The sequence below is a fragment of the Maylandia zebra genome, unplaced genomic scaffold (genome assembly GCF_041146795.1).
Source record: "Maylandia zebra isolate NMK-2024a unplaced genomic scaffold, Mzebra_GT3a scaffold03, whole genome shotgun sequence".
Taxonomy (NCBI): domain Eukaryota; kingdom Metazoa; phylum Chordata; class Actinopteri; order Cichliformes; family Cichlidae; genus Maylandia; species Maylandia zebra.
This window is the reverse complement of record NW_027490033.1, coordinates 697,972-720,898: the sequence shown is the minus strand read 5'-3', so window position 1 is coordinate 720,898 and position 22,927 is coordinate 697,972. Positions and strand designations below refer to the sequence as shown.

Here is a 22,927-nt window from a genome sequence, read left to right as displayed (position 1 = left end):
TCCTGTATGGCCCGCAATGAATCCTGGGATATGTTGGGCCACAAAGGACACACCTGACCCATCCTTCAAATTCAGGGAAATGAAGGACGCATTTGGAAGACTTCAAATTTGAACAGCCTTCGTCGCGTCCATGTGATACAATTTCCTACAAATGTGGCATTCAAAGCATCCTCTCCCTGAATTTGGAAACACCCAATGTGATGATAGAGAGCAGGAAGAACCAGTCTCAACAAGAGACACACACCTGATTTCCTGTAACTGCAGAGGGGAGGAGCCACCCGAGCAGGTGGGAACAGGAAGAGAAACAGCTGAGCCTCCGTCAGAGCAGCAGGAGGACGGTGGAGCTGAGGCAGGGTGAGTGTTAACACCACATTGTTGTAGTTTTGCTGTCAGAGTCTCTGAGTGTGTTTGTTTGTGTGACTGTAGAGAGAAGAAGAGTCACAGTGAGCTCTGTAGCTGTGATTGGCTCAATAATCACCTTCAATGGACTGAACGCAGAGAACGAGCCGAGGAACCTGACAAACCTGTTTGTGTGTGTGTCTGTGTGTGTGTGTGTACCTGTTTAGCACTAGGAAGGCCCAGAGCCCAGCCATTTGGCTTTTCTACCTTTAAAACCCGGAGAGCAGCCAAATGGCTGGTAGGCTTTTAGCTAAGCTTTAGCTTCAGGCAAGTGGAAGCTAAATTGGCTAGTCATTCATATGTAAATTGGGTTGTTACCTGGGAATTCTGGAGGGAGGGGAGTGGGGGTGTGTGGATGAGGGGGTGGGGGAGCTGCTAAAAGCGGTGAGCTTCCTTTTGTGTTTCATCTTGATGCATTCTCAATCATCCAGGGAAACAAATCTCCAAAAGTCACCAACTTGGAGTGTTTCAGTTTGCCATCTTAGGGAGAAATCAACACACATGGGTGTATGTCCTTTGTTGCTGAGATTTATTGATAAAAACAGTACAAAAAATCAACCATTTGTACACATTTTTACAAATAATTATAAAAAGTGAGTGAGTACATTTCAACATTTTCAGCAATCACTCACAATCCTGGCACTGCCATGGTATCTGTAGTCTGCATTTACCACATGTGTATCTGTTGCAGTGAACACATCGCACAGTGGCATGATTGTTCTTGCAATTGTGTTTGACCTGACACATGGCTCTTTTTCCAGGGCTCGGTGTGGAGGGTTGTGTCAAAGGCAACTGTTCTTTTCTTGCCTTCTTCGCAGCTACATGAGAGTGAGCTAACTCCCTTGCAAGCTCCACCAGGAAGTCCACCCGTCTTTCCTTCGTCCCGGAGCATGCTTGATACAGCACATGTGCATTCAGTGCTGCCATGTCAATCATGTTATAAAACACGGCAACTGGCCAGCGCCGTGTTCCTCTGCGGACAGTGTACTCCCGAACCATCTGGTCCATCACATCCACGCCACACTTTGTTTTGTTGTAAAGGGTGACAGTGTTTGGCTTCCTTTTGGTAGTGTTATCAGTCTGAACCACGCCGTGCATGCTGCTAAGAATATAGACTGTCTTCTTCCGTTTGGCCGCATACGCCGTCAGCGTGGCAGCAGAGGTTGAAAACACCTAAGAAATAAGATAAATTGTTATTTCCATAGCACTTTTACACACAATGAAACACATAAACATAGAACCACAAAAGACCTGCAACATACCTGAGTGGTGAATTCATTGCGATCTGTCTGTCTAGTGGATTGAGGAATTTCCCTGCGAATCTTGTTGACTGTGCCGAGGATGGTGGTTTTCCGTCTAAGAAGTTTTTGCGCAAGTGAAAGCGATGTGAAAAAATTGTCCGTGGTAACATTTCTGCCCTTGTCTAGGAATGGTTCCATCAGCCTCATTACTACATTTTCAGAAAGTCTCTCCCCAGTGGGACGACTGGGGTCCTTGCCAAGATATGGGAAGACATTGCAAATGTACTTGGATTTTAGGTCGCAAGCCACCCAAAACTTGATCCCAAACTTGTCCGGCTTACTTGCAATATACTGCAGGAAACTGCACCAAGTACATTTGCAATGTCTTCCCATATCTTGGCAAGGACCCCAGTCGTCCCACTGGGGAGAGACTTTCTGAAAATGTAGTAATGAGGCTGATGGAACCATTCCTAGACAAGGGCAGAAATGTTACCACGGACAATTTTTTCACATCGCTTTCACTTGCGCAAAAACTTCTTAGACGGAAAACCACCATCCTCGGCACAGTCAACAAGATTCGCAGGGAAATTCCTCAATCCACTAGACAGACAGATCGCAATGAATTCACCACTCAGGTATGTTGCAGGTCTTTTGTGGTTCTATGTTTATGTGTTTCATTGTGTGTAAAAGTGCTATGGAAATAACAATTTATCTTATTTCTTAGGTGTTTTCAACCTCTGCTGCCACGCTGACGGCATATGCGGCCAAACGGAAGAAGACAGTCTATATTCTTAGCAGCATGCACGGCGTGGTTCAGACTGATAACACTACCAAAAGGAAGCCAAACACTGTCACCCTTTACAACAAAACAAAGTGTGGCGTGGATGTGATGGACCAGATGGTTCGGGAGTACACTGTCCGCAGAGGAACACGGCGCTGGCCAGTTGCCGTGTTTTATAACATGATTGACATGGCAGCACTGAATGCACATGTGCTGTATCAAGCATGCTCCGGGACGAAGGAAAGACGGGTGGACTTCCTGGTGGAGCTTGCAAGGGAGTTAGCTCACTCTCATGTAGCTGCGAAGAAGGCAAGAAAAGAACAGTTGCCTTTGACACAACCCTCCACACCGAGCCCTGGAAAAAGAGCCATGTGTCAGGTCAAACACAATTGCAAGAACAATCATGCCACTGTGCGATGTGTTCACTGCAACAGATACACATGTGGTAAATGCAGACTACAGATACCATGGCAGTGCCAGGATTGTGAGTGATTGCTGAAAATGTTGAAATGTACTCACTCACTTTTTATAATTATTTGTAAAAATGTGTACAAATGGTTGATTTTTTGTACTGTTTTTATCAATAAATCTCAGCAACAAAGGACATACACCCATGTGTGTTGATTTCTCCCTAAGATGGCAAACTGAAACACTCCAAGTTGGTGACTTTTGGAGATTTGTTTCCCTGGATGATTGAGAATGCATCAAGATGAAACACAAAAGGAAGCTCACCGCTTTTAGCAGCTCCCCCACCCCCTCATCCACACACCCCCACTCCCCTCCCTCCAGAATTCCCAGGTAACAACCCAATTTACATATGAATGACTAGCCAATTTAGCTTCCACTTGCCTGAAGCTAAAGCTTAGCTAAAAGCCTACCAGCCATTTGGCTGGTGGCGGGTTTTAAAGGTAGAAAGGTAGAAGCCTGGGACTGCCAGTGTTAGACATGTTTGTGAGGACAAAGAGTTGGTATGCTACTATGTGGGCTAATAGAGTCCCACAAAATGGCCGTCCTCACGAGTTTGAGGATATTTTTGAGGCTTTTTGGTGTCCTCACTAAAATCTGAAAACAAGTGTCTGTGTGTGTGTCTGTGTGTGTATGTGTCATAAAGAGAGTCGAGTTCACGGTCGCACACTTTCTATCTCAGAGGCTGTATCCCAATTCTTCGGAGCCCCTCTGATGACATGGTCCAAAAAATAAATCAATTGTGGCCACAAAATACTACTTCGTGCGCACGAAATGCTAATTTGTGGGCACGAAACACTTGACCAATAACCGTGATCCTTCCCAGGCCCTTGCAGTTGGTTGACAATAAAATCTATCCCGGCGTCCAGGTCCTGTAAAGCAACTGGGCTCTCAGTATCCTGTTTAAATGTCTCTCCGTAATAATGGTTCCTTGCATTGCAGGCTTTTCAAAATGCATTGTAGCTCATTCCCAGCCTAAAATAAAACTCACTCATACCGTCTCTGTCCACGGTGTATAGGTTTAGCCTACTCTCATGCTTGTGTCTCTACGCAGCTGTCCAGGAATTGTATCAATATGATGTTGCCACAAATGCGTAATTCGTTGCCACGTTATACCCATTTCGTGCTCTCGAAAATAGTATTTCGAGGGTATTTTGTGGCCACAATTTATTTATTTTTGGACCATGTCATCAGAGGGGCTCCGTACAATTCAGGTACTATTATTATACTATTAGTGTTAATTGTACTTTCTGCAGTGTTTAAATGATTACATATACACACAGTTACTGTCCCTCCACACATACGACTTGGTTCTCCTTCTATGCCCCAGCTTTGTTTACTTTTTCCCACCGAGGCTTCTAGACTTCTGATTGGCCAGCATTTCTGCACGGTTAGGAATATATCTCCACCTGTTGCTTTGGCATGTTCCTAGCAGTGTTTTCCTTCATTTCTGCCTTTACGTGTGGACGGGATTATTTTTGAAAACAAAAACGGAAAATCTCCGTTCTCAAAAATACCCGTGTACGTGTGGACGTAGCCTCAGTCTATGTATTTACTGCTTTGTGGTGAAGGTCCGTGTCTCATGTCAGTGTGTTTAGTTTGCGTTTCCTCTGTCTCATCTTGTCAATCACTCCCAGCTGTGTCCTGGGACAGGGATAAAGGGCAAAAAAACAAAAACCAACTAAATAAGCAGACAAAAAAAAAAAATATATATATATATATATATACACACACACACACACACACACATACATCAATCACCTGGATCACCTGTTGAGAAAGAAAAAAGAAAACAAGCAGAAGAAAACGAGAGCAATACAATAAACAACATCACAATGATATATAGTAATATAACAGTAAATACTAAATATTAAACATTATTGTGCAGCACATAAGATCAACAGAACACAGTGTGCTTTGAGGTACACTCTAAGAACTAAAACTGATAATTACTTAAATATTTTGGTGCAACACACTGACATTTTAGACCTTCTTCAGAATACTGTATATACTATGGGCATCATGGTGCTGATCCAGAATCCTTACATTATTATTTATTACTAGAGCTACAATAATAAAGCAATGAGGAGGGGGAAGTAATAAATATGAAATAATGTATTTATGATGATTCCATTTGTTTCACTATCCACTCTGTGCAGGGCAAAGCTTATTACATGTATAGAGATACAATCATTTTACTGCTGTAAAATCCAAATTTTGTCTTATTTAAAATATAAATCTAATATAATCTGCTTCTTAATGTATGTTCTTTAAAATACAGTGTGTTTTTTAATATATTATAATTATAATAATGCATAATTATGTGGACATGTATATTAGATCGTTTTTTAGTGAAATATAATCCCCCCAGAAGGGCAGGAAATGCTCTGTAACTTACTTTAAAACTAAATATGTTCACTAAAACGGTGACAGAGCTACAGACCCATGACAGCCTTACACAGGTAGCCAGCAGCTATGACCAGCATTACATGTGCAGTTAATAAAAGGACAGGTAATGTTTGTCACGCTGTTGCACACACAGCACGCTCGTTTGTTTCAGTTCGTCAAATTGCCACAAGACAACTTACCAACGTGTACGTAATAAGCTAATACTCCTGTGTGCTACACACTACAGTGCACGCTGTACACCTACTTACTGGGTTTGTCGCATCAGTCTGTGTCTCTGAGTTAACTTGTGTTTCTCCTACAGCTCCGGACCGCAAAAAATGCGCGTGCTCTTTGTGAGCTCGTTCCCAGCTCGTAACCAGCGCGTTCTGCCGTCGAGGGCGATCATTGGTTAAATGTGATCATGTGACTGATGCAAGCCAGATCCTTTTATTTAGCAAAACTGTGATTAATAGTTAAATATTATTGTTGAGGGGCACAGACAGGACTCCGCACGCACACACACATTAAAAAAAAATAATACTTTTTTTTTTTAAAAGTTGCCTCAACAAAAGGGCACCTTGGGCACCCATCAGGAAAGGGGCGGGTGCTCAAGCCCCTCTAGCCCCCCCCGTCTGCACGTGCCTGTCGCAGAGAACGGGGGTGTGAGAAGACTCCAAAACCTCCCTCCGCCCGCTCATTGTAGTGTTGATGCATGTGTGTTCTAAGGTGCATTTCCCCAGCTTTGGAAAATTCAGAGGCACAGATGAAGCTGGGGTACACAAAAACTGTAAAGCCAGGTGGAAAAGGTTCAGATAAGATGTCTTCCTGTTCCCCCAGTACGTTAAAGGATCCTCTGATCTTGGAATGTTTCTCTCCGACACTCTCCACAATACTAAGGGGTTGGCAGTCCGTTATAATAAAACTCAGGACTGCATGGTCCAGAACAGACTTCCTAGGTGCTTGATTTCAAAATAATAAAACGCATGTTAATTAAAAAATGATGATAAAGCAGTTCAGTGTCAATATAGGCCGACCTGTGTTCATTCTCGGTGTGTTTGTCTCCTCATTTTCATGTTTGGTTCTGTAATGCCTGAACACTGAGGAGGTGCTTTTGATTGTGTAACAAAGCTCAGCAGAATAGAAAATAAATAATTTACACTGCAAGTCACATTGCTGTTTTTCCTATTCTGATAGATTACACTGAAACAAAGACAGACAAACTATTCCCTTATTTGCAGTTAAAAGATCAAAATGATCCCACACAGCAGAAACATTTTTTTTTTCTTTCAAGCTCAATTTTGTTATGGAGAGATGTTTTTTTTTTTTTTTTTTTTTATCTTTGCGAGAGTAATTTTGGTTTTTTGGGGGGTTTTTTGGTGGCGACTCATCCCATTGACAGATGCAGATGCGGTACCTTTTAAACACAGTTTAGCGCGTTGGTAATGAGCGATACAGCAGCTGTATCGATCACGTGACTTTTTCTTAAAGCGACACACGCACCGATACAGGTTTCGCTCTGTGAGCTTGATACAAGCGTCGGTGCATCAGTGTTGTGGACCCATCACTACTATATAGTGATGTGTTGTGGTGCTTTGCTCCCACCCCTTGTGTTCCGTGTTTTCGTCTTCCCTTCGTGTAATTCTTCATATTCGTGTACTGTTAGTTTTTAGGTTTTTGCTTAGTTTCCATGCTCACCTTCGCCATTTCTGTTTGTATCACCATGTGATGAATAAACTCACTTGCATCTGAGCTGCCTGCATAAAGGGTCCTTTAATAATTTACACACGGCTCGCAAACCGTGACAAAAACACTGGAAAAATTGGGCTGTTCTAAAACGTTTGACGGGTAGTGTATATATTTAGTTTATATATTTTCTTTATTTATAATAGTTTGTTTTATATTGTAGCAAAGTGTTACTTGGATACTTCTCTATGTGCTTCTTCATGTGCAATTTTGTTGCATTCTGAGCCTAAGAAATTTATTGTGATGAACTGCTGTTAGAATCAAGTTAAATTCTGATAAATCAGACAATTACCTCTCCAGCTGTTGTTACAGTCTTTGTTTATCGGGTCCTTACAGGGTAAAAGATGACGACACCTAAAGAAATCCTTCTGGGGACTTTGGAGGATTTGGGACGTGATGACTTTGAAAAATTTAAGTGGCATCTGAAGAATGGGTCTGTAGAAGGTTTACCAGCAATCCCAGTGAGTAAACTGGAGAATGCAGAGAGGACGAACATAGTGGATCTGATGTTTGATACCTACTCTATCAACACTTTTGAAGTTGCTAAAAATCTTTTGGGGAGGATAAACAAGAATGATCTGTTGGAGAATTTAAATAAAACCATCCCAGAACCCACAGGTAAGTCAGGGAATGACTAAACAAAAAATACATAAACAATAAAAACCTTAGTTAACATTACACAGGTGCCATTAAAATCCATATAAATAATAAATCCAAAACACTTGCCAACACTTTCAGGAGTGAGAGACTGCAGAAAGCCAACAGTTTGTGTTTTATGCATCTGCACAAATAACCTCCTGTGTACACATGAATATCTGCTCTTTGGGTTGGTTTGATTAAAATGGGACCAGCAGCAGGTTTTCTGCCCATTTTACAGATTTATATTGTCAGATTGGTTTTAGAGCTGTTTTATCAACATAAATGAGGCGACAACAACAGTTTGGGACACGTCACAAATATGATCAAAGTGCTTTCTCTTAAATCTATTTACCAGTTGAAGGTAAAGTAAAAAAAAATGGCTGCCATTTCTTTCTGCTGTTTGGAGACCCAAACAAAAAAATGCCCACACAGTAAATGCTTTTTATTATGGTTGATAAACAGGACACTAAGGTGATTGGTCAAAGGTTGGAGGAAAGCCACAGTTCTCCTTATTTGACTGAAATCCACCATTTCAGCTCATGTTTTTTCTTCTGCAGCTTTCTGGGAGATTCCACTTCAGCCTTCTGCTGGCAACGCTCCCGTTACCAAGCTTCCCTTAGGCAGCATCATTAGAAGACATAGCATACATTTACACTGCTATGCAGATGACACCCAGCTCCATCTGTCCATGAAGTCAGATAACACACACCAATGAGTTAAACTGCAGGAATGTCTTAAAGACATAAAGACCTGGATGGCCGCTAACTTTCTGCTTCTTAATACAGATAAAACTGAGGTTATTGTACTCGGCCCTGAAAATCTTAGAAATATGGTATCTAAGCAGATTCTTACTCTGGATGGCATTACCTTGGCCTCCAGTAACGCTGTGAGGAACCTTGGAGTCATTTTTGACCAGGACATGTCCTTCAACGCACATATTAAACAAATATGCAAGACTGCTTTCTTCCATTTGTGCAACATCTCTAAAGTTAGAAATATCCTGTCTCAGAGTGACGCTGAAAAACTAGTTCTGTCATGGTCCTGGGTCGTTCAGCGTTTTGTTTCATTTTTGGTATCACCTTGTGTACTTTGTGTTAATTCTGATTTTGTATTAGTTCTTAGGTTGATCTCTACCTGTGTCTTTCCTCTGTGTTCTGTTCGTGTCCCCGAGTTTGTGTTGTAAAACAGTCTGTTTCCTGTTTTACTTTGAAGGTTTGTGTCTCGTCTTGTGAATTAGGATCAGCTGTGCTCCCCTCCTGTGTGTCATTCCCTCATTACCTTGTGTGTATTTATAGTATGTGTCTGCCTGTGTTCCTCGTTGTGTCGTCTGCATTACTGTGTTAATCAGTGTTACTACTCGTCTCTCTATCCAGCCTTCTTTGTGTCATCTCTGTGTATTCCCCGCTGTCCTTATGTTTTCAGGTTTGTCTGTTACAGTGGCTTGCAAAAGTATTCGGCCCCCTTGAACTTTTCCACATTTTGTCACATTACAGCCACAAACATGAATCAGTTTTATTTGAATTCCAGGTGAAAGACCAACACAAAGCGGTGTACACGTGAGAAGTGGAATGAGAATCATACATGACTCCAAACATTTTTTACAAATAAATAACTGCAAAGTGGGGTGTGCGTAATTATTCAGCCCCCTTTGGTTTGAGTGCAGTCAGTTGCACATAGACGTTGCCTGATGAGTGCTAATGACTAAATAGAGTGCACCTGTGTGTAATCGAACAAGGCCGAACAAGGAGAGTGCTGATCCGAAATGCAGCCAAGAGGCCCATGGTGACTCTGGACGAGCTGCAGAGATCTACAGCTCAGGTGGGGGAATTATTAGTCGTGCACTGCACAAAGTTGGCCTTTATGGAAGAGTGGCAAGAAGAAAGCCATTGTTAACAGAAAACCATAAGAAGTCCCGTTTGCAGTTTGCCACAAGCCATGTGGGGGACACAGCAAACATGTGGAAGAAGGTGCTCTGGTCAGATGAGACCAAAATGGAACTTATTGTTCAAAATGCTCTGTGTGGAAAACTAACACTGCACATGACTCTGAACACACCATCCCCACTGTCAGATATGGTGGTGGCAGCATCATGCTCTGGGGGTGCCTCTCTTCAGCAGGGAAGCTGGTCAGAGTTGATGGGAAGATGGATGGAGCCAAATACAGGGCAATCTTGGAAGAAAACCTCTTGGAGTCTGCAAAAGACTTGAGACTGGGGCGGAGGTTCCCCTTCCAGCAGGACAACGACCCTGAACATAAAGCCGGGGCAACAATGGAATGGTTTAAAACAAAACATATCCATGTGTTAGAACGGCCCAGTCAAAGTCCAGATCTAAATCCAATCCAGAATCTGTGGCAAGATCTGAAAACTGCTGTTCACAAACGCTGCCCATCTAATCTGCCTGAGCTGGAGCTGTTTTGCAAAGAAGAATGGGCAAAGATTTCAGTCTGTAGATGTGCAAAGCTGGTAGAGACAGACCCTAAAAGACTGGCAGCTGTAACTGCAGCAAAAGCTGGTTCTACAAAGTATTGACTCAGGGGGCTGAATAATTACCCACACCCCACTTTGCAGTTATTTATTTGTACAAAATGTTTGGAATGATGTATGATTTTCGTTCCACTTCTCACGTGTGCACCACTTTGTGTTGGTCTTTCACCTGGAATTCCACTAACATTGATTCATGTTTGTGGCTGTAATGTGACAAAATGTGGAAAAGTTCAAGGGGGCCGAATACTTTTGCAAGCCACTGTAGTTTTTCCAGTTTAGGTTTATGTTTAGTTCTGCCCTCACCTTGGTTTGTTCACTGTAAATAAAACCTCACTCGCATCTCCACCACTGTCTGCAACTTGGGTCCTCATTTAACTCCACCGCACGACTGCTGCCCCAGCCGTGACAAGTTTATGCATTTATTACGTCAAGGCTGGATGACTGTAATTCATTATTATCAGCAAGTCCTAAAAACTCGCTGAAAAGGCTTCAGTTAATCCAAAATGCTGCAGCAAGAGTCCTGACAGGGACTAGAAAGAGAGAGCAGATTTCTCCTGTATCGACTTCCTGTTAAATCCAGAATTCAAAATCCTGCTCCTCACATACAAGGTCTTAAATAATCAGGCCCCATCTTATCTTAATGACCTTGTAGTACCATATCCCCCTATTAGAGCACTTCGCTCTCGCTCTGCAGGCCTACTTGTTGTTCACAGAGTATTTAAAAGTAGAATGGGAGGCAGAGCCTTCAGTTTTCAGGACCCAAAAAGATAGTTGGGGTTTTTTCTGTTGTATTATTGTAGGTTCTTTATCTTACAATATAAAGCACATTGGGGTGACTGTTGTTGTTATTTGGAGGAATTAAAAAAAAACTTTTATACTTGAAATTCTTTCATTTATTCTACATATTTATTCATTACTGGCTCCATAGTGTTGTTTATGTAATATGTGAAATGTTGCTAGTATTGATTTGGTGCTGTATAAATAAACACAATTAAATCGAATGTGTCTCTATAAAACCTGCCCTCAGTTATAACCCAAGTGTCAGGGCTCAATGGCTCATGAAAAGGAATGGAGTCAAGCACAGAACCAAAAAACGGAGGCTGAGTGACTTTTAACAGAAATGTATTTTACTAGATTTCTTGACGGAGAAAGCTGAATCACGGCTAAATTCAACAGCAAGCGAGGTATAATGAGAAGTGCAGAGCTGAGGCCAGAACATAAGCTGAGGCAGGTCAAAGGAACAACAGGGGCAGAATCGGGCGAATAGAAACTATCCAGGATCACTGGAACAAAGGAGATAATAATCAGAGTGGTCCACAGTGTAGTGAATGAGTCCAAGATTTAAAAACTAAGAGGTGTTACGTGGCTGCAGGTGGAGATCAGCTGGAGGAGGAGATGAATTAAATCTGGGTACAGAGTGAGATGTGGGTGCACAGGGAGGCAGGCAGGTGAGGATGGCAGTTTGCAAGAGGGAGTTTTCCCAGCAGTGGCAGGCCAGAATCCTGAGGCGTGACTTATGGCGAGAGTTGGAAGATGTATCCAGGTGCCGACTAGGGAACAGGAAAAGAGGGTTACGCGAAACAAGCTGAGGAGCACAAGACAAAATGTGAGGCAGAGAACTGACTGTGCTAAGCACACAATCTGGAGAAGGTTCATTGTGAGTGCTGCTCATAAATACTGCCGGAGTAATTGGCAACAGGTGAGGAGCAGGGAGGAGTGAGGAGGGCTCCACCCAGGCGAGGAGAGCTGATGCTGTGGAAAGTTACTCAGACTCACCCGGATCATGACACCAAGAGTCCAGTGAACTGAACACATAACCACAGTAACCAGAATGCAGTTTTCTCATTTGTGTCATTTGCTGTTTATTCATGCAGAGATTCTCACTGAGTGTCAGCTCAAACTCAAGTCAGACCTGAAGCAGAAGTTCCAGTGTGTGCTCGAGGGGATTTCTACAACAGAAAACCCGACCCTCCTGAGTCAGATCTACACAGAGCTCTATATCACAGGGGGAGGGACTGCAGAGGTTAATGATGAACATGAGGTCAGACAGATTGAAACAGCATCCAGGAAACCAGACAGACCAGAAACAACCATCAGACAAGAAGACATCTTTAAACTCCCACCTGGAAGAGATAAACCAATCAGAACAGTGCTGACAATGGGAGTGGCTGGCATTGGGAAAACAGTCCTAACACAGAAGTTCACTCTGGACTGGGCTGAAGACAAAGCCAACCAGGACATCCAGTTCATGTTTCCATTCACTTTCAGAGAGCTGAATCTGCTGAAAGAGGAAAAGTTCAGCTTGGTGGAACTTGTTCATCACATCTTTACTGAAACCAAAAAAGCAGGAATCTACATCTTTGAAGACTTCCAGGTTGTGTTCATCTTTGATGGTCTGGATGAGTGTCGACCTCCTCTGGACTTCCACAAAACTGCAATCCTGACTGACCCTAGAAAGTCCACCTCAGTGGATGTGCTGCTGATAAACCTCATCAGGGGGAAACTGCTTCCCTCTGCTCGCCTCTGGATAACCACACGACCTGCAGCAGCCAATAAGATCCTTTGTGACATTGTTGACATGGTGACAGAAGTCAGAGGGTTCACTGACCCACAGAAGGAGGAGTACTTCAGGAAGAGATTCGGAGATTCGGAGCAGGCCAGCAGCATCATCTCCCACATCAAGACATCACGAAGCCTCCACATCATGTGCCACATCCCAGTCTTCTGCTGGATCACTGCTACAGTTCTGGAGTTTGTCATGAAGAACAAAGAGAGCAAAGATCTGCCTAAGACTCTCACAGAGCTCTACCTACGCCTTGTGCTATTTCACCTAAAAACGAAGGACATCGAGTATGATGGAGGAGCTGAGACAGATTCATGCAGGAAGATCATTGAGTCTCTGGGAAAACTGGCCTTTGATCAGCTGCAGAAAGGAAACCTGATCTTCTATAAATCAGACCTGACAGAGTGTGGCATCGATATCAGAGCAGCCTCAGTGTACTCAGGAGTGTTCACACAGATCTTTAAAGCTGATGAGTGCCACATGTTCAACAACGTTGTTTACTGTTTCGTCCATCTGAGCATTCAGGAGTTCTTTGCTGCTCTTCATGTCTATCTGACCTTCATCAACTCTGGAGTCAACCTGCTTAAGAAACAATCTCCTCGCTTTAAAATCTTCCAGAAAACACTTACTGTAAAAGACTTCTACCAGAGTGCTGTGGACAAAGCCTTAGAGAGTCCAAATGGCCACCTGGACTTGTTCCTCCGCTTCCTCCTGGGTCTTTCACTGCAGACCAATCAGGATCTTCTATGCATGCTGACAGAGACAGGAAGTAGCTCACAGACCAATCAGGAAACAGTCCAGTACATCAAGAAGAAGCTCAGTGGGAAACTGTCTGCAGAGAAAAGCATCAACCTGTTCCACTGTCTGAATGAACTGGATGATCGTTCTCTAGTGGAGGAGATCCAACAGTCCCTGAGATCAGGACGTCTCTCCACAGATCAACTGTCTCCTGCTCAGTGGTCGGCTCTGGTCTTCATCTTACTGTCATCAGATCTGGATGAGTTCGACCTGAAGAAATACTCCCGTTCAGAGAAGGCATTTTTGAAGCTGCTGCCAGTGGTCAAAGCATCCAAGAAAGTGCTGTAAGTGAATCTATGAACAAATATGTTTAATAATGCTAGATGAATAAAAGAATATGTCTCCATTGTTATTCTTCCTCAGGCTGAGAGATTGTGAACTCTCTGAAAGAAGCTTTGAAGCTTTGTCTGAAATTCTCAGCTCCCCATCCAATCATCTGAGAGAGCTGGAGCTGAGCTCGAACAAACTGCAGGATTCAGAATTGGATTTGCTGTGTGTTGGACTAAAGAGTCCTGACTGTAAACTTGAAACTCTCAGGTAAGGATACAGACGTTTTGACACTTTTTGACTCTTAAATCTGTAAGTTTATCTTGATGCGGACGTTCAAAGTCAGCACAATTTTCCTTTTAAGTTCCTGAGTTTATATTTTTGACTGTCAGGTTGTCTGGACAGATGTTTTTATTTTATTTTATTTTTTTACTTGTCCCTAAAGTCAGAACTAAACCCACATGTAGATGACTTTCAAATTCAAATTCAAATTCAAATTCAAATTCAAATTTTATTTGTCACGTACACAGTCATACACAGTACGATATGTAGTGAAATGCTTGGACAACTGCTCGTGACCTAAAGAGAACAAAAAAGGAAAAGGCTATGAATAAGATAGGAAATAAATATGAAAAATTAAAAAGGGTAAATTTAACTAGGAAGGAATAAAATATAAATTAAGGTTAAAAATGAAATAACTGTACAACACAAATTAGAATGAAGGGTAAATTTAACTGGGAGAATAAGATAAAATACATAAATTAAAGTTGAAAATAAAATAACTGTACAACAAAATACACAATATAGAACTATATAAGAATGTATGAAGAAATATAAATAAATATATACACAATAACAGCAGCTGTACAAGTATTAGCTTGAAATGAAGAATATAGTGTCCAGTGTTGTGCAATCCACATTATGTCTTGTGCAGTGCAAATATGCTTAAAGTGATTTAAGTGATGAAGTGTAAACAAATGTCCAGAAAGTCCAGTGTGTGTGTAAGAACTGTATGTGTGGGTCAGTACTGTGTGGTGGTGTGATTGAGAGACCGTATCGCCTGCGGGAAGAAGCTCCTCCTCAGTCTCTCTGTGTTGGTCTTCAGGGAGCGGAATCGCTTTCCTGACCTCAACAGAGAGAACAGTCTGTTGTTGGGATGGCTGAGGTCCTTCGCGATCTTCCTGGCCTTGGTCCAGCACCGCCTGCTGTAGATTGAGTGCAGGTCAGGGAGCTCGGAGCGGATGGTGCGCTCAGCTGACCGCACAACCCTCTGTAGAGCTCGTCTGTCCTGCATGGTGCTGTTCCCGAACCAGGTTAAGATGTTTCCCGTCAGGATGCTCTCTATGGTGCACGAGTAAAAGTTCCTGAGCACCTTGGAGGGCAGTTGGAAGTCTCTCAAGCGGCGTCCGGGTACACACCGGCTCACTCCTTGGCGGCTCGCTCGGGCCACTTCGGAGGTGGGGTGCCCCCGGCCTCTCGGCCTGGGGCTCGGTCACTCAGGCGCAGTTGGCTGCCGGCGGAGCTCACGGGCGCGTCACTGCAACTCCCCCTGGCTTCTGCTCCGCGGCTGCTGAATGAGCCCTCATCTGGGACTCTCCTTAGCTCTTACTGGGACAGTGGCGCGGCTGCCCCTCTGTGGGTCTTCCTTGGTCTCTTGTGTTCTGGGGGCCTCTGGATGTCTGGAGTTTTGATCTCCTCCATACCTGCTTGATACCATAGAGGACAGGGCTGTGGCTCCCCACACTCCCTAGCAGATCATTACATGGAGAAACCTTTGGAATGCAAGCATGCTGATCCACACAGGTATGCACACAGGTGTACACACGGGTATTCATAGACGCGGACTACAGCTTTCTTGGCTGCTGCCTCAAAGCACACTGTGCGCTGTCTATCTTGCGTGCTGCACAATATCGTCTATTATTTAGTAACTATCGATATCTACTGCTAGCTAGTTTATTGTGATGGTGCTTTTTTTTTCTTATTATGTTGCTCTTTGTTGTTTGCTTTCTCCTCTGTGACCCAGGAGTTTTGTTTTTTTTGTTTGTTTGTTTTTTTCTCTCTTCCCCCCCTTTTCACCGTCTCTTCTCCCCTTTGGTTTTCTTTTTTTCTCTCCCTCTCTTTCTTTCATTCTTTCCCCCTGTCCTATCCCACAGTCATGTCTGTCCCGTTTGTAGCAACTGAAAATAAAATAAATTCATAATTATAATAAAGGTCAATCAAATGGACCAATATGGCAAGCCCATGATGATCCACTTGGTAAAATAAATCCGCTTGGCATCTTTCTTGGCCTTAAGACAACAATTCTGATGGCTAAAGATCCAAACGGGACAAAAAAAAAAAAAAAGGAAGTCTCTCGAGCGTCTGAGGTGGTAGAGACGCTGTTGGGCCTTTTTCACCACGGTGTTGATGTGACAGGACCATGACAGGTCCTGCGTGATGTGAACTCCGAGGTATTTGAAGTTGTCCACTCTCTCCACTGGGCACTCGTTGATGACGGGGGTCTGGTAGTTCCTCTCCTGCTTAGTGCTGAAGTCCACTATCAGCTCCTTTGTCTTACTGATGTTTAGAAGGAGGTTGTTCCTCTGGCACCAGTTCTCCAGATTCCTAATCTCCTTCAGGTAGGCCGTCTCGTTGTTATCAGAGATCAGGCCCACCACGACGGTGTCGTCAGCAAACTTGATGATGGTGGTGGAGCTGGTAGTGGCCACACAGTCATATGTGTACAGAGAGTACAGCAGGGGGCTCAGAACACACCCCTGGGGGGCTCCAGTGCTGAGAGTGGTGGAGGCTGAGACATGTCGGCCCATCCTTACTGCCTGTGGTCTGCCAGTTGGGAAGTTGGAGATCCACTGACACATAGATGAGCTGAGTCCCAGATGCTCCAGCTTGGTGGTGAGTGTGGAGGGAATTATGGTGTTAAATGCAGAGCTGTAGTCTATAATAATAATAATAATAATGGATACTTTATTGATCCCCATGGGGAAATTACTTGTTTTTCTCTGCATTTGACCCATTCACTCAGTGAAGCAGTGGGCAGCCCACTAAGCAGGTGCCCGGGGAGCAGTGTGTAGGGACGGTACCTTGCTCAGGGGTACCTCAGGGTAGCCGTTAAGTGGATTCGAACCGCCGACCTTCCGATCATGGGGTGCCCACTTTACCTACTGAGCTATCCCTGCCCCCTATGAAGAGCATTTTAACATAATTCCCCCTTCTAGTGTCCAAGTGAGTAAGTGATGTGTGGAGGAGATGAGAGATGGCATCGTCTGTGGAACGATTTGGACGGTAAGCGAACTGTAGTGGGTCCAGTGTGTCTGGTGGTGAAGAAATGATGAAGTCTCTGACCAGGCGTTCAAAACACTTCATCACTACTGAGGTGAGGGCTACAGGGCGATAGTCATTGAGAGAAGCAGGGTGGGGTTTCTTCGGGACAGGAACAATGATGGACTCTTTGAAGCATGTGGGGATCACCGACTGAGATAAAGAGATGTTGAATATCTCAGTGAACACAGGAGCTAGCTGGTATGCGCAGTCTCTTAGGATACGACCTGGGATGCCGTCTGGTCCTGCTGCTTTCCTGGTGTTCACTCTCTTGAAGGCTCTCCTTACTTCATGCTCGGAGATGACGAGCACGTTTCCGGTGCTGGCAGTATCTTCCTGTCTGCAGCCGTTAGCGCCGCTAGCACTAGCATTGTTGGAGTCCTTAGCTGCAGCCTCAAAGCGAGCATAGAAAGTTACTGGAGCAGCCTTCCTGAAGACAGCAGTGTGTTTTCATGCTTTTAAAGCCAAACTCACCTTTCAGACCTGACTTTCATTTATTATCTATTTTTATTTGTTTATTATATATTTATTTCTACTGTTTAACTACTGCTCACATCTTTTATCCTCCTTTTTAATTGTTCATTTCTTTTTACCCAGTGTTTCTATATTGCACTTTGTATTTGTCATCTATATTTATCATGCACTACTTTGCTCATTTATTGTTTGGTTTTAATATTATTAAATTCCGGTTCTTTTGGTATTCGTTATGGCCAAAAAGACACGGCTCAAAAGTGGTCTTTTTACTTTAAAAGATTATCTTTATTTTACATATCCGGATATGGAGACCTGAACACACAACCCCAGGTCTGAAGCACAAAACAGCAAGCCTAGTCATTTATATAGACATCACACACACTTTAAGTTTCAACCAAACACTCTGCTTAGTTTCACTTTTCGCCTGCAAAAGCATGTAATTTCCTGTCAGTCCTGTCGGCACAGAGTGTACTCAGATTTGGGCCTTTCTTATAAAGCAATATAATCAGCATATAAGTATTTAAGATTATAAATTTAAACCTCAACAATGTTCTTACCTGGGGTCCGTTCTTCGTACCTCGCTTACTACATCCAAGATCAAATCATCGCGCCAACTTTGAGCTTGCTATTCCGGTACTCCGAACACACCTGTTGTTGACGATTAGTATAGCTGGATGAAGTAATGTGAGATCACTGGGTGGCTTAACAGGGGCTACGCATCGATAGTAGAAACATTGATCGGCAACCCTTTAAACGTAATATATAAGTGACTTAGACTTAGACAACCTAAAAATGTTATTGTTTGACTTTTTTCAGTGTTTTATTTGTTCCTGAGTAAATCAGTTTGGCTGAGATTAAAGTTATTAGATTAGATTAGACAAAATAAACCTTTACAGTGGCAAAAGTATTCGGTCCCCTTGAACTTTCCCACATTTTGTCACGTTACAGCCACAAACATGAATCAATTTTATTGGAATTCCACGTGAAAGACCAACACAAACTGGTGTACACATGAGAAGTGGAATGAAAATCATACATGACTCCAAACATTTTTTACAAATAAATAACTGCAAAGTGGGGTGTGTGTAATTATTCAGCCCCCTTTGGTCTGAGTGCAGTCAGTTGCCCATAGACGTTGCCTGATGAGTGCTAATGACTAAATAGAGTGCACCTGTGTGTAATCTAATGTCAGTACAAATACAGCTGCTCTGCGACGGCCTCAGAGGTTGTCTAAGAGAATATTGAGAGCAACAACACCATGAAGTCCAAAGAACACAGCAGACAGGTCAGGGATAAAGTTATTGAGAAATTTAAAGCAGGCTTAGGCTACAAAAAGATTTCCCAAGCCTTGAACATCCCACGGAGCACTGTTCAATAGTGATGGGCAGATGAAGCCTCATGAAGCACTGAAGCTTTTCATCCAATTGGTTCACCCCAACGCGAAGCTTCTTGAAGCTTCATTTGCTCTAGCAGGACACCTACTGGACGTAAAAATATTAGTTGGCATGAATTTGAAGAGTGTGGCATTTTGCACACAGCCTGTGAATGTCAACAACAAAAGGAGTGTGTAAAACATCTATATTGTAGTGATGGCAGTATACTGTGTATATTTATGCTGGCAGTATGGAAAATGATTATTTGGAAATGCCTAAAATGGAAATGATCATATACTGTGAGGTGAGGTGTGGACAGTGGTTGTGCTTTTGTAACATTGAGGCAAGGACAGTGATTAGTAGGGGTGCAACGATACACAAAATTCACGATTCGGTTCGGTTCGATACTTTGGTGTCACGGTTCGATATTTTTTCGATACAAAAAAAATGTTCATGCCATTTTAATTTGTCATTTATTAAAATTATAAATATATATTTTAACTCAAAAGTACAGTTTTTAAATTTAACCCTAACCCTTGTGCGTGTTTTTTATTTTGACAGCGAATGCGCACCACTTATGTGCACCCCTGGTTATTTAGCTCGTCATATTGCAGCCACAGAAATTCTTTTGTCCATGAAACCATAAAGCTGCACTTTCTTTTTGCCTTATAGTCTGATTTGTCATAACTTCTCCGTTTTGTGGTAAGCTTTTCTTTGGCTGTCACTTCTTCACCCTGACCTGTCTTATTTGGCTCAGCAGAACTAAAATATATATTCTGCTGCTTTTACACGCGCACTCACATAAGCTCAGCGATTCTCTGCGCGATCAACCTCTCACATGTTTAAGCTGCGGGAGATTTCACTTGTCATGTTTGCATAGTAAGCTAACGATTAATAAGACAATGTCAGAGGAATTGGTGCACAAATTATCATCACTCACAGATCAGTGCTGTTGCTCTCTATACACAGTTCGTGCGATTGCAAAATGAAAGCAAAAAACAAGTGCAAATTCAAATGCGATTTCAATATGTCACATATTGACAGTGGCTCACCGATGCCAATGACATAATTAGCCAGCTACATTTCCGAAAGAATGCAAAAGCATTGACATATATTTTTCCTTCCTACAATAGCCCGACCGAAAAAAATCGCTAGCCCCGGGACGTCGGGCTAGCGATATTGCGAGCCCTGTATCTGATTGAGGAATCACTCATCTTTGTCTTTGCACTAGGATAATGTCGGTGTAAATGTGCAGTCATATTCGTTGTGTTCCCACTAGTGCTTTCAGGTTAATCTTGTTGAAATGACCTTAACGCCACAACACGGCAAATCTCCGTTAACGAGCTACCGCCGATCGCTCCATGCATGGGGCTAGACGGCCAACACATTAACGAGCTAACTGCGCTAACACACTAGCTCCCACCCATGTAATTGAGCATTGCGTGGCACATCCAACATACTGTTTTACTTTAGTCCATGACTCGCTTACCTTCAGGGTCATACGTCACATGAAAACCAAAATAATTCCAAATGCCAGATCTGAATGAGGGTGGGCGAGGTCCAAGTTGCAAGGAGTGCTTAACTTCTGTCTCGCTAGCTTGCCCTGCGCTCTTCCTTCTGACGATGCTGTGTTGAGCGCTCAGTGGATCTGCGCTGGACAGTACAGCCTAGGCGGAGTAGTCGAACGCAGATTCACTGAGCGCTCAACACAGACAGCATCGTCAGAAGGAAAGTTGATAAAATAAATTACAAATTTTGTATTGTTCGATACATATGCGTACCGAACCGAAAGCACTGTATCGAACGGTTCAATATCGATACGAATATCGTTGCACCCCTAGTGATTAGTGTTTAGGGGACACATCATTGGTTTTTATTTAAAAACAACAGTTTCTCCACTGTGGCAGGTCGTAGGCGATTTCTTTTTTTTCCAAACTGTCTCTAACTCTCACTAACCGCAACTCTCCATCAAACGCCCACATTTTGAATGGGGTCTGAGGGGTTTATATCGCTGTCATAGCTCGCGGCAAAGTTTGAACCGCTTCCTGAACCAGTCACGTGGTACAGCGAGGCTTCGGACGTCATCATTTTCAGCTCCTCCCATAAATGAAGCAAGCCTCGATACGCGCTTCGCGGAAACGCCCCCTCCATTACTCGACACACGCTTCGAAGCCTCGATACAGAACGTCACATCACTACTGTTCAAGCCATCATTCAGAAATGGAAGAAGTATGGAACAACTGTAAACCTACCAAGACAAGGCTGTCCACCTAAACTCACAGGCCGAACAAGGAGAGCGCTGATCAGAAATGCAGCCAAGAGGCCCATGGTGACTCTGGATGAGCTGCAGAGATCTACAGCTCAGGTGGGGAATCTGTCCATAGGACAACTATTAGTCGTGCACTGCACAAAGTTGGCCTTTATGGAAGAGTGGCAAGAAGAAAGCCATTGTTAACAGAAAACCATAAGAAGTGCCGTTTGCAGTTTGCCACAAGCCATGTAGGGGACACAGCAAACATGTGGAAGAAGCTGCTCTGGTCAGATGAGACCAAAATGGAACTTTTTGTTCAAAATGCTCTGTGTGGAAAACTAACACTGCACATCACTCTGAACACACCATCCCCACTGTCAAATATGGTGGTGGCAGCATCATGCTCTGGGGGTGCTTCTCTTCAGCAGGGACAGGGAAGCTGGTCAGAGTTGATGGGAAGATGGATGGAGCCAAATACAGGGCAATCTTGGAAGAAACCCTCTTGGAGTCTGCAAAAGACTTGAGACTGGGGCGGAGGTTCACCTTCCAGCAGGACAACGACCCTAAACATAAAGCCAGGGCAACAATGGAGTGGTTTAAAACAAAACATATCCATGTGTTAGAACGGCCCAGTCAAAGTCCAGATCTAAATCCAATCAAGAATCTGTGGCAAGATCTGAAAACTGCTGTTCACAAACGCTGCCCATCTAATCTGACTGAGCTGGAGCTGTTTTGCAAAGAAGAATGGGCAAAGATTTCAGTCTGTAGATGTGCAAAGCTGGTAGAGACAGACCCTAAAAGACTGGCAGCTGGAACTGCAGCAAAAGCTGGTTCTACAAAGTATTGACTCAGGGGCTGAATAATTACACACACCCCACTTTGCAGTTATTTATTTGTACAAAATGTTTGGAATCATGTATGATTTTCGTTCCACTTCTCACGTGTACACCACTTTGTGTTGGTCTTTCACCTGGAAGTCCAATAAAAAATGATTCGTGTTTGTGGCTGTAATGTGACAAAATGGGGAAAAGTTCAAGGGGACCGAATACTTTTGCAAGCCACTTTATTAATCCCCCGGGTGGTTTTCACACAGCTGAATAAACGTCAAACAGAAAACTGATTAAGCAGAAGTGTGAGCTGGTCGAGAGTTTACTCCAGTGTCCTGTTATATTTTAGATAGCAAGGAGCAGACAGCTGAGTTTATTAAACTCCACCGAGACAGCGGTGATGCTAATCTGAAGGCTAGACCGTCCCATTTCATAGCCGTTTACTTCTGGCCTACCCGACCTTTGGAGGTATAGTTCTCATCACGCTGATTTATGTCCAAGTTTGATTCTAATTCCGACAGCGGTGATGTTAAAATGGGGTGTAACGTCATCATAGCAGCTTTGACTCAGAGTGATGCTGAAAAACTAGTTCATGCATTTATTACTTCCAGGCTGGACGACTGTAATTCATTATTATCAGGATGTCCAAAAAACTCGCTGAAAAGCCTTCAGCTGATCCAAAATGCTGCAGCAAGAGTCCTGACAGGGACTAGAAAGAGAGAGCAGATTTCTCCTGTTTTGGCTTCCCTTCATTGGCTTCCTGTTAAATCCAGAATTGAATTCAAAATCCTGCTCCTCACATATAAGGTCTTAAATAATCAGGCCCCATCTTATCTTAATGACCTTGTAGTACCATATCACCCTATTAGAGCACTTCGCTCTCGCTCTGCAGGCCTACTTGTTGTTCCTAGAGTA

The 22,927-nt window shown here is 43.3% G+C and overlaps 2 protein-coding genes across 2 annotated transcripts in view; both read left to right on the top strand.

The window, feature by feature from the left end:
- Positions 1–22,927, top strand: part of LOC112432436 (protein NLRC3) — a 3,307,575-nt gene that overhangs the window by 2,660,543 nt on the left and 624,105 nt on the right. The gene's annotated exons all lie outside the window — the stretch shown is intronic.
- On the top strand, positions 247–13,880 carry LOC143415757 (NLR family CARD domain-containing protein 3-like). Its single transcript, XM_076881180.1, has 3 exons — positions 247–354; positions 7,354–7,635; positions 12,016–13,880. Exons 2-3 carry the CDS (start codon positions 7,362–7,364, stop codon positions 13,788–13,790), a joined length of 2,049 nt encoding a protein of 682 aa, XP_076737295.1. The 5' UTR covers positions 247–354; positions 7,354–7,361; the 3' UTR covers positions 13,791–13,880.

Coding starts and splice junctions, on each gene's coding strand:
- LOC143415757 (XM_076881180.1), top strand. CDS start 7,362: ATGACGACACCTAAAGAAATCCTTCTGGGGACTTTGGAGGATTTGGGA. Junction 7,636..12,015: donor AACCATCCCAGAACCCACAG/GTAAGTCAGGGA, acceptor TTATTCATGCAG/AGATTCTCACTGAGTGTCAG.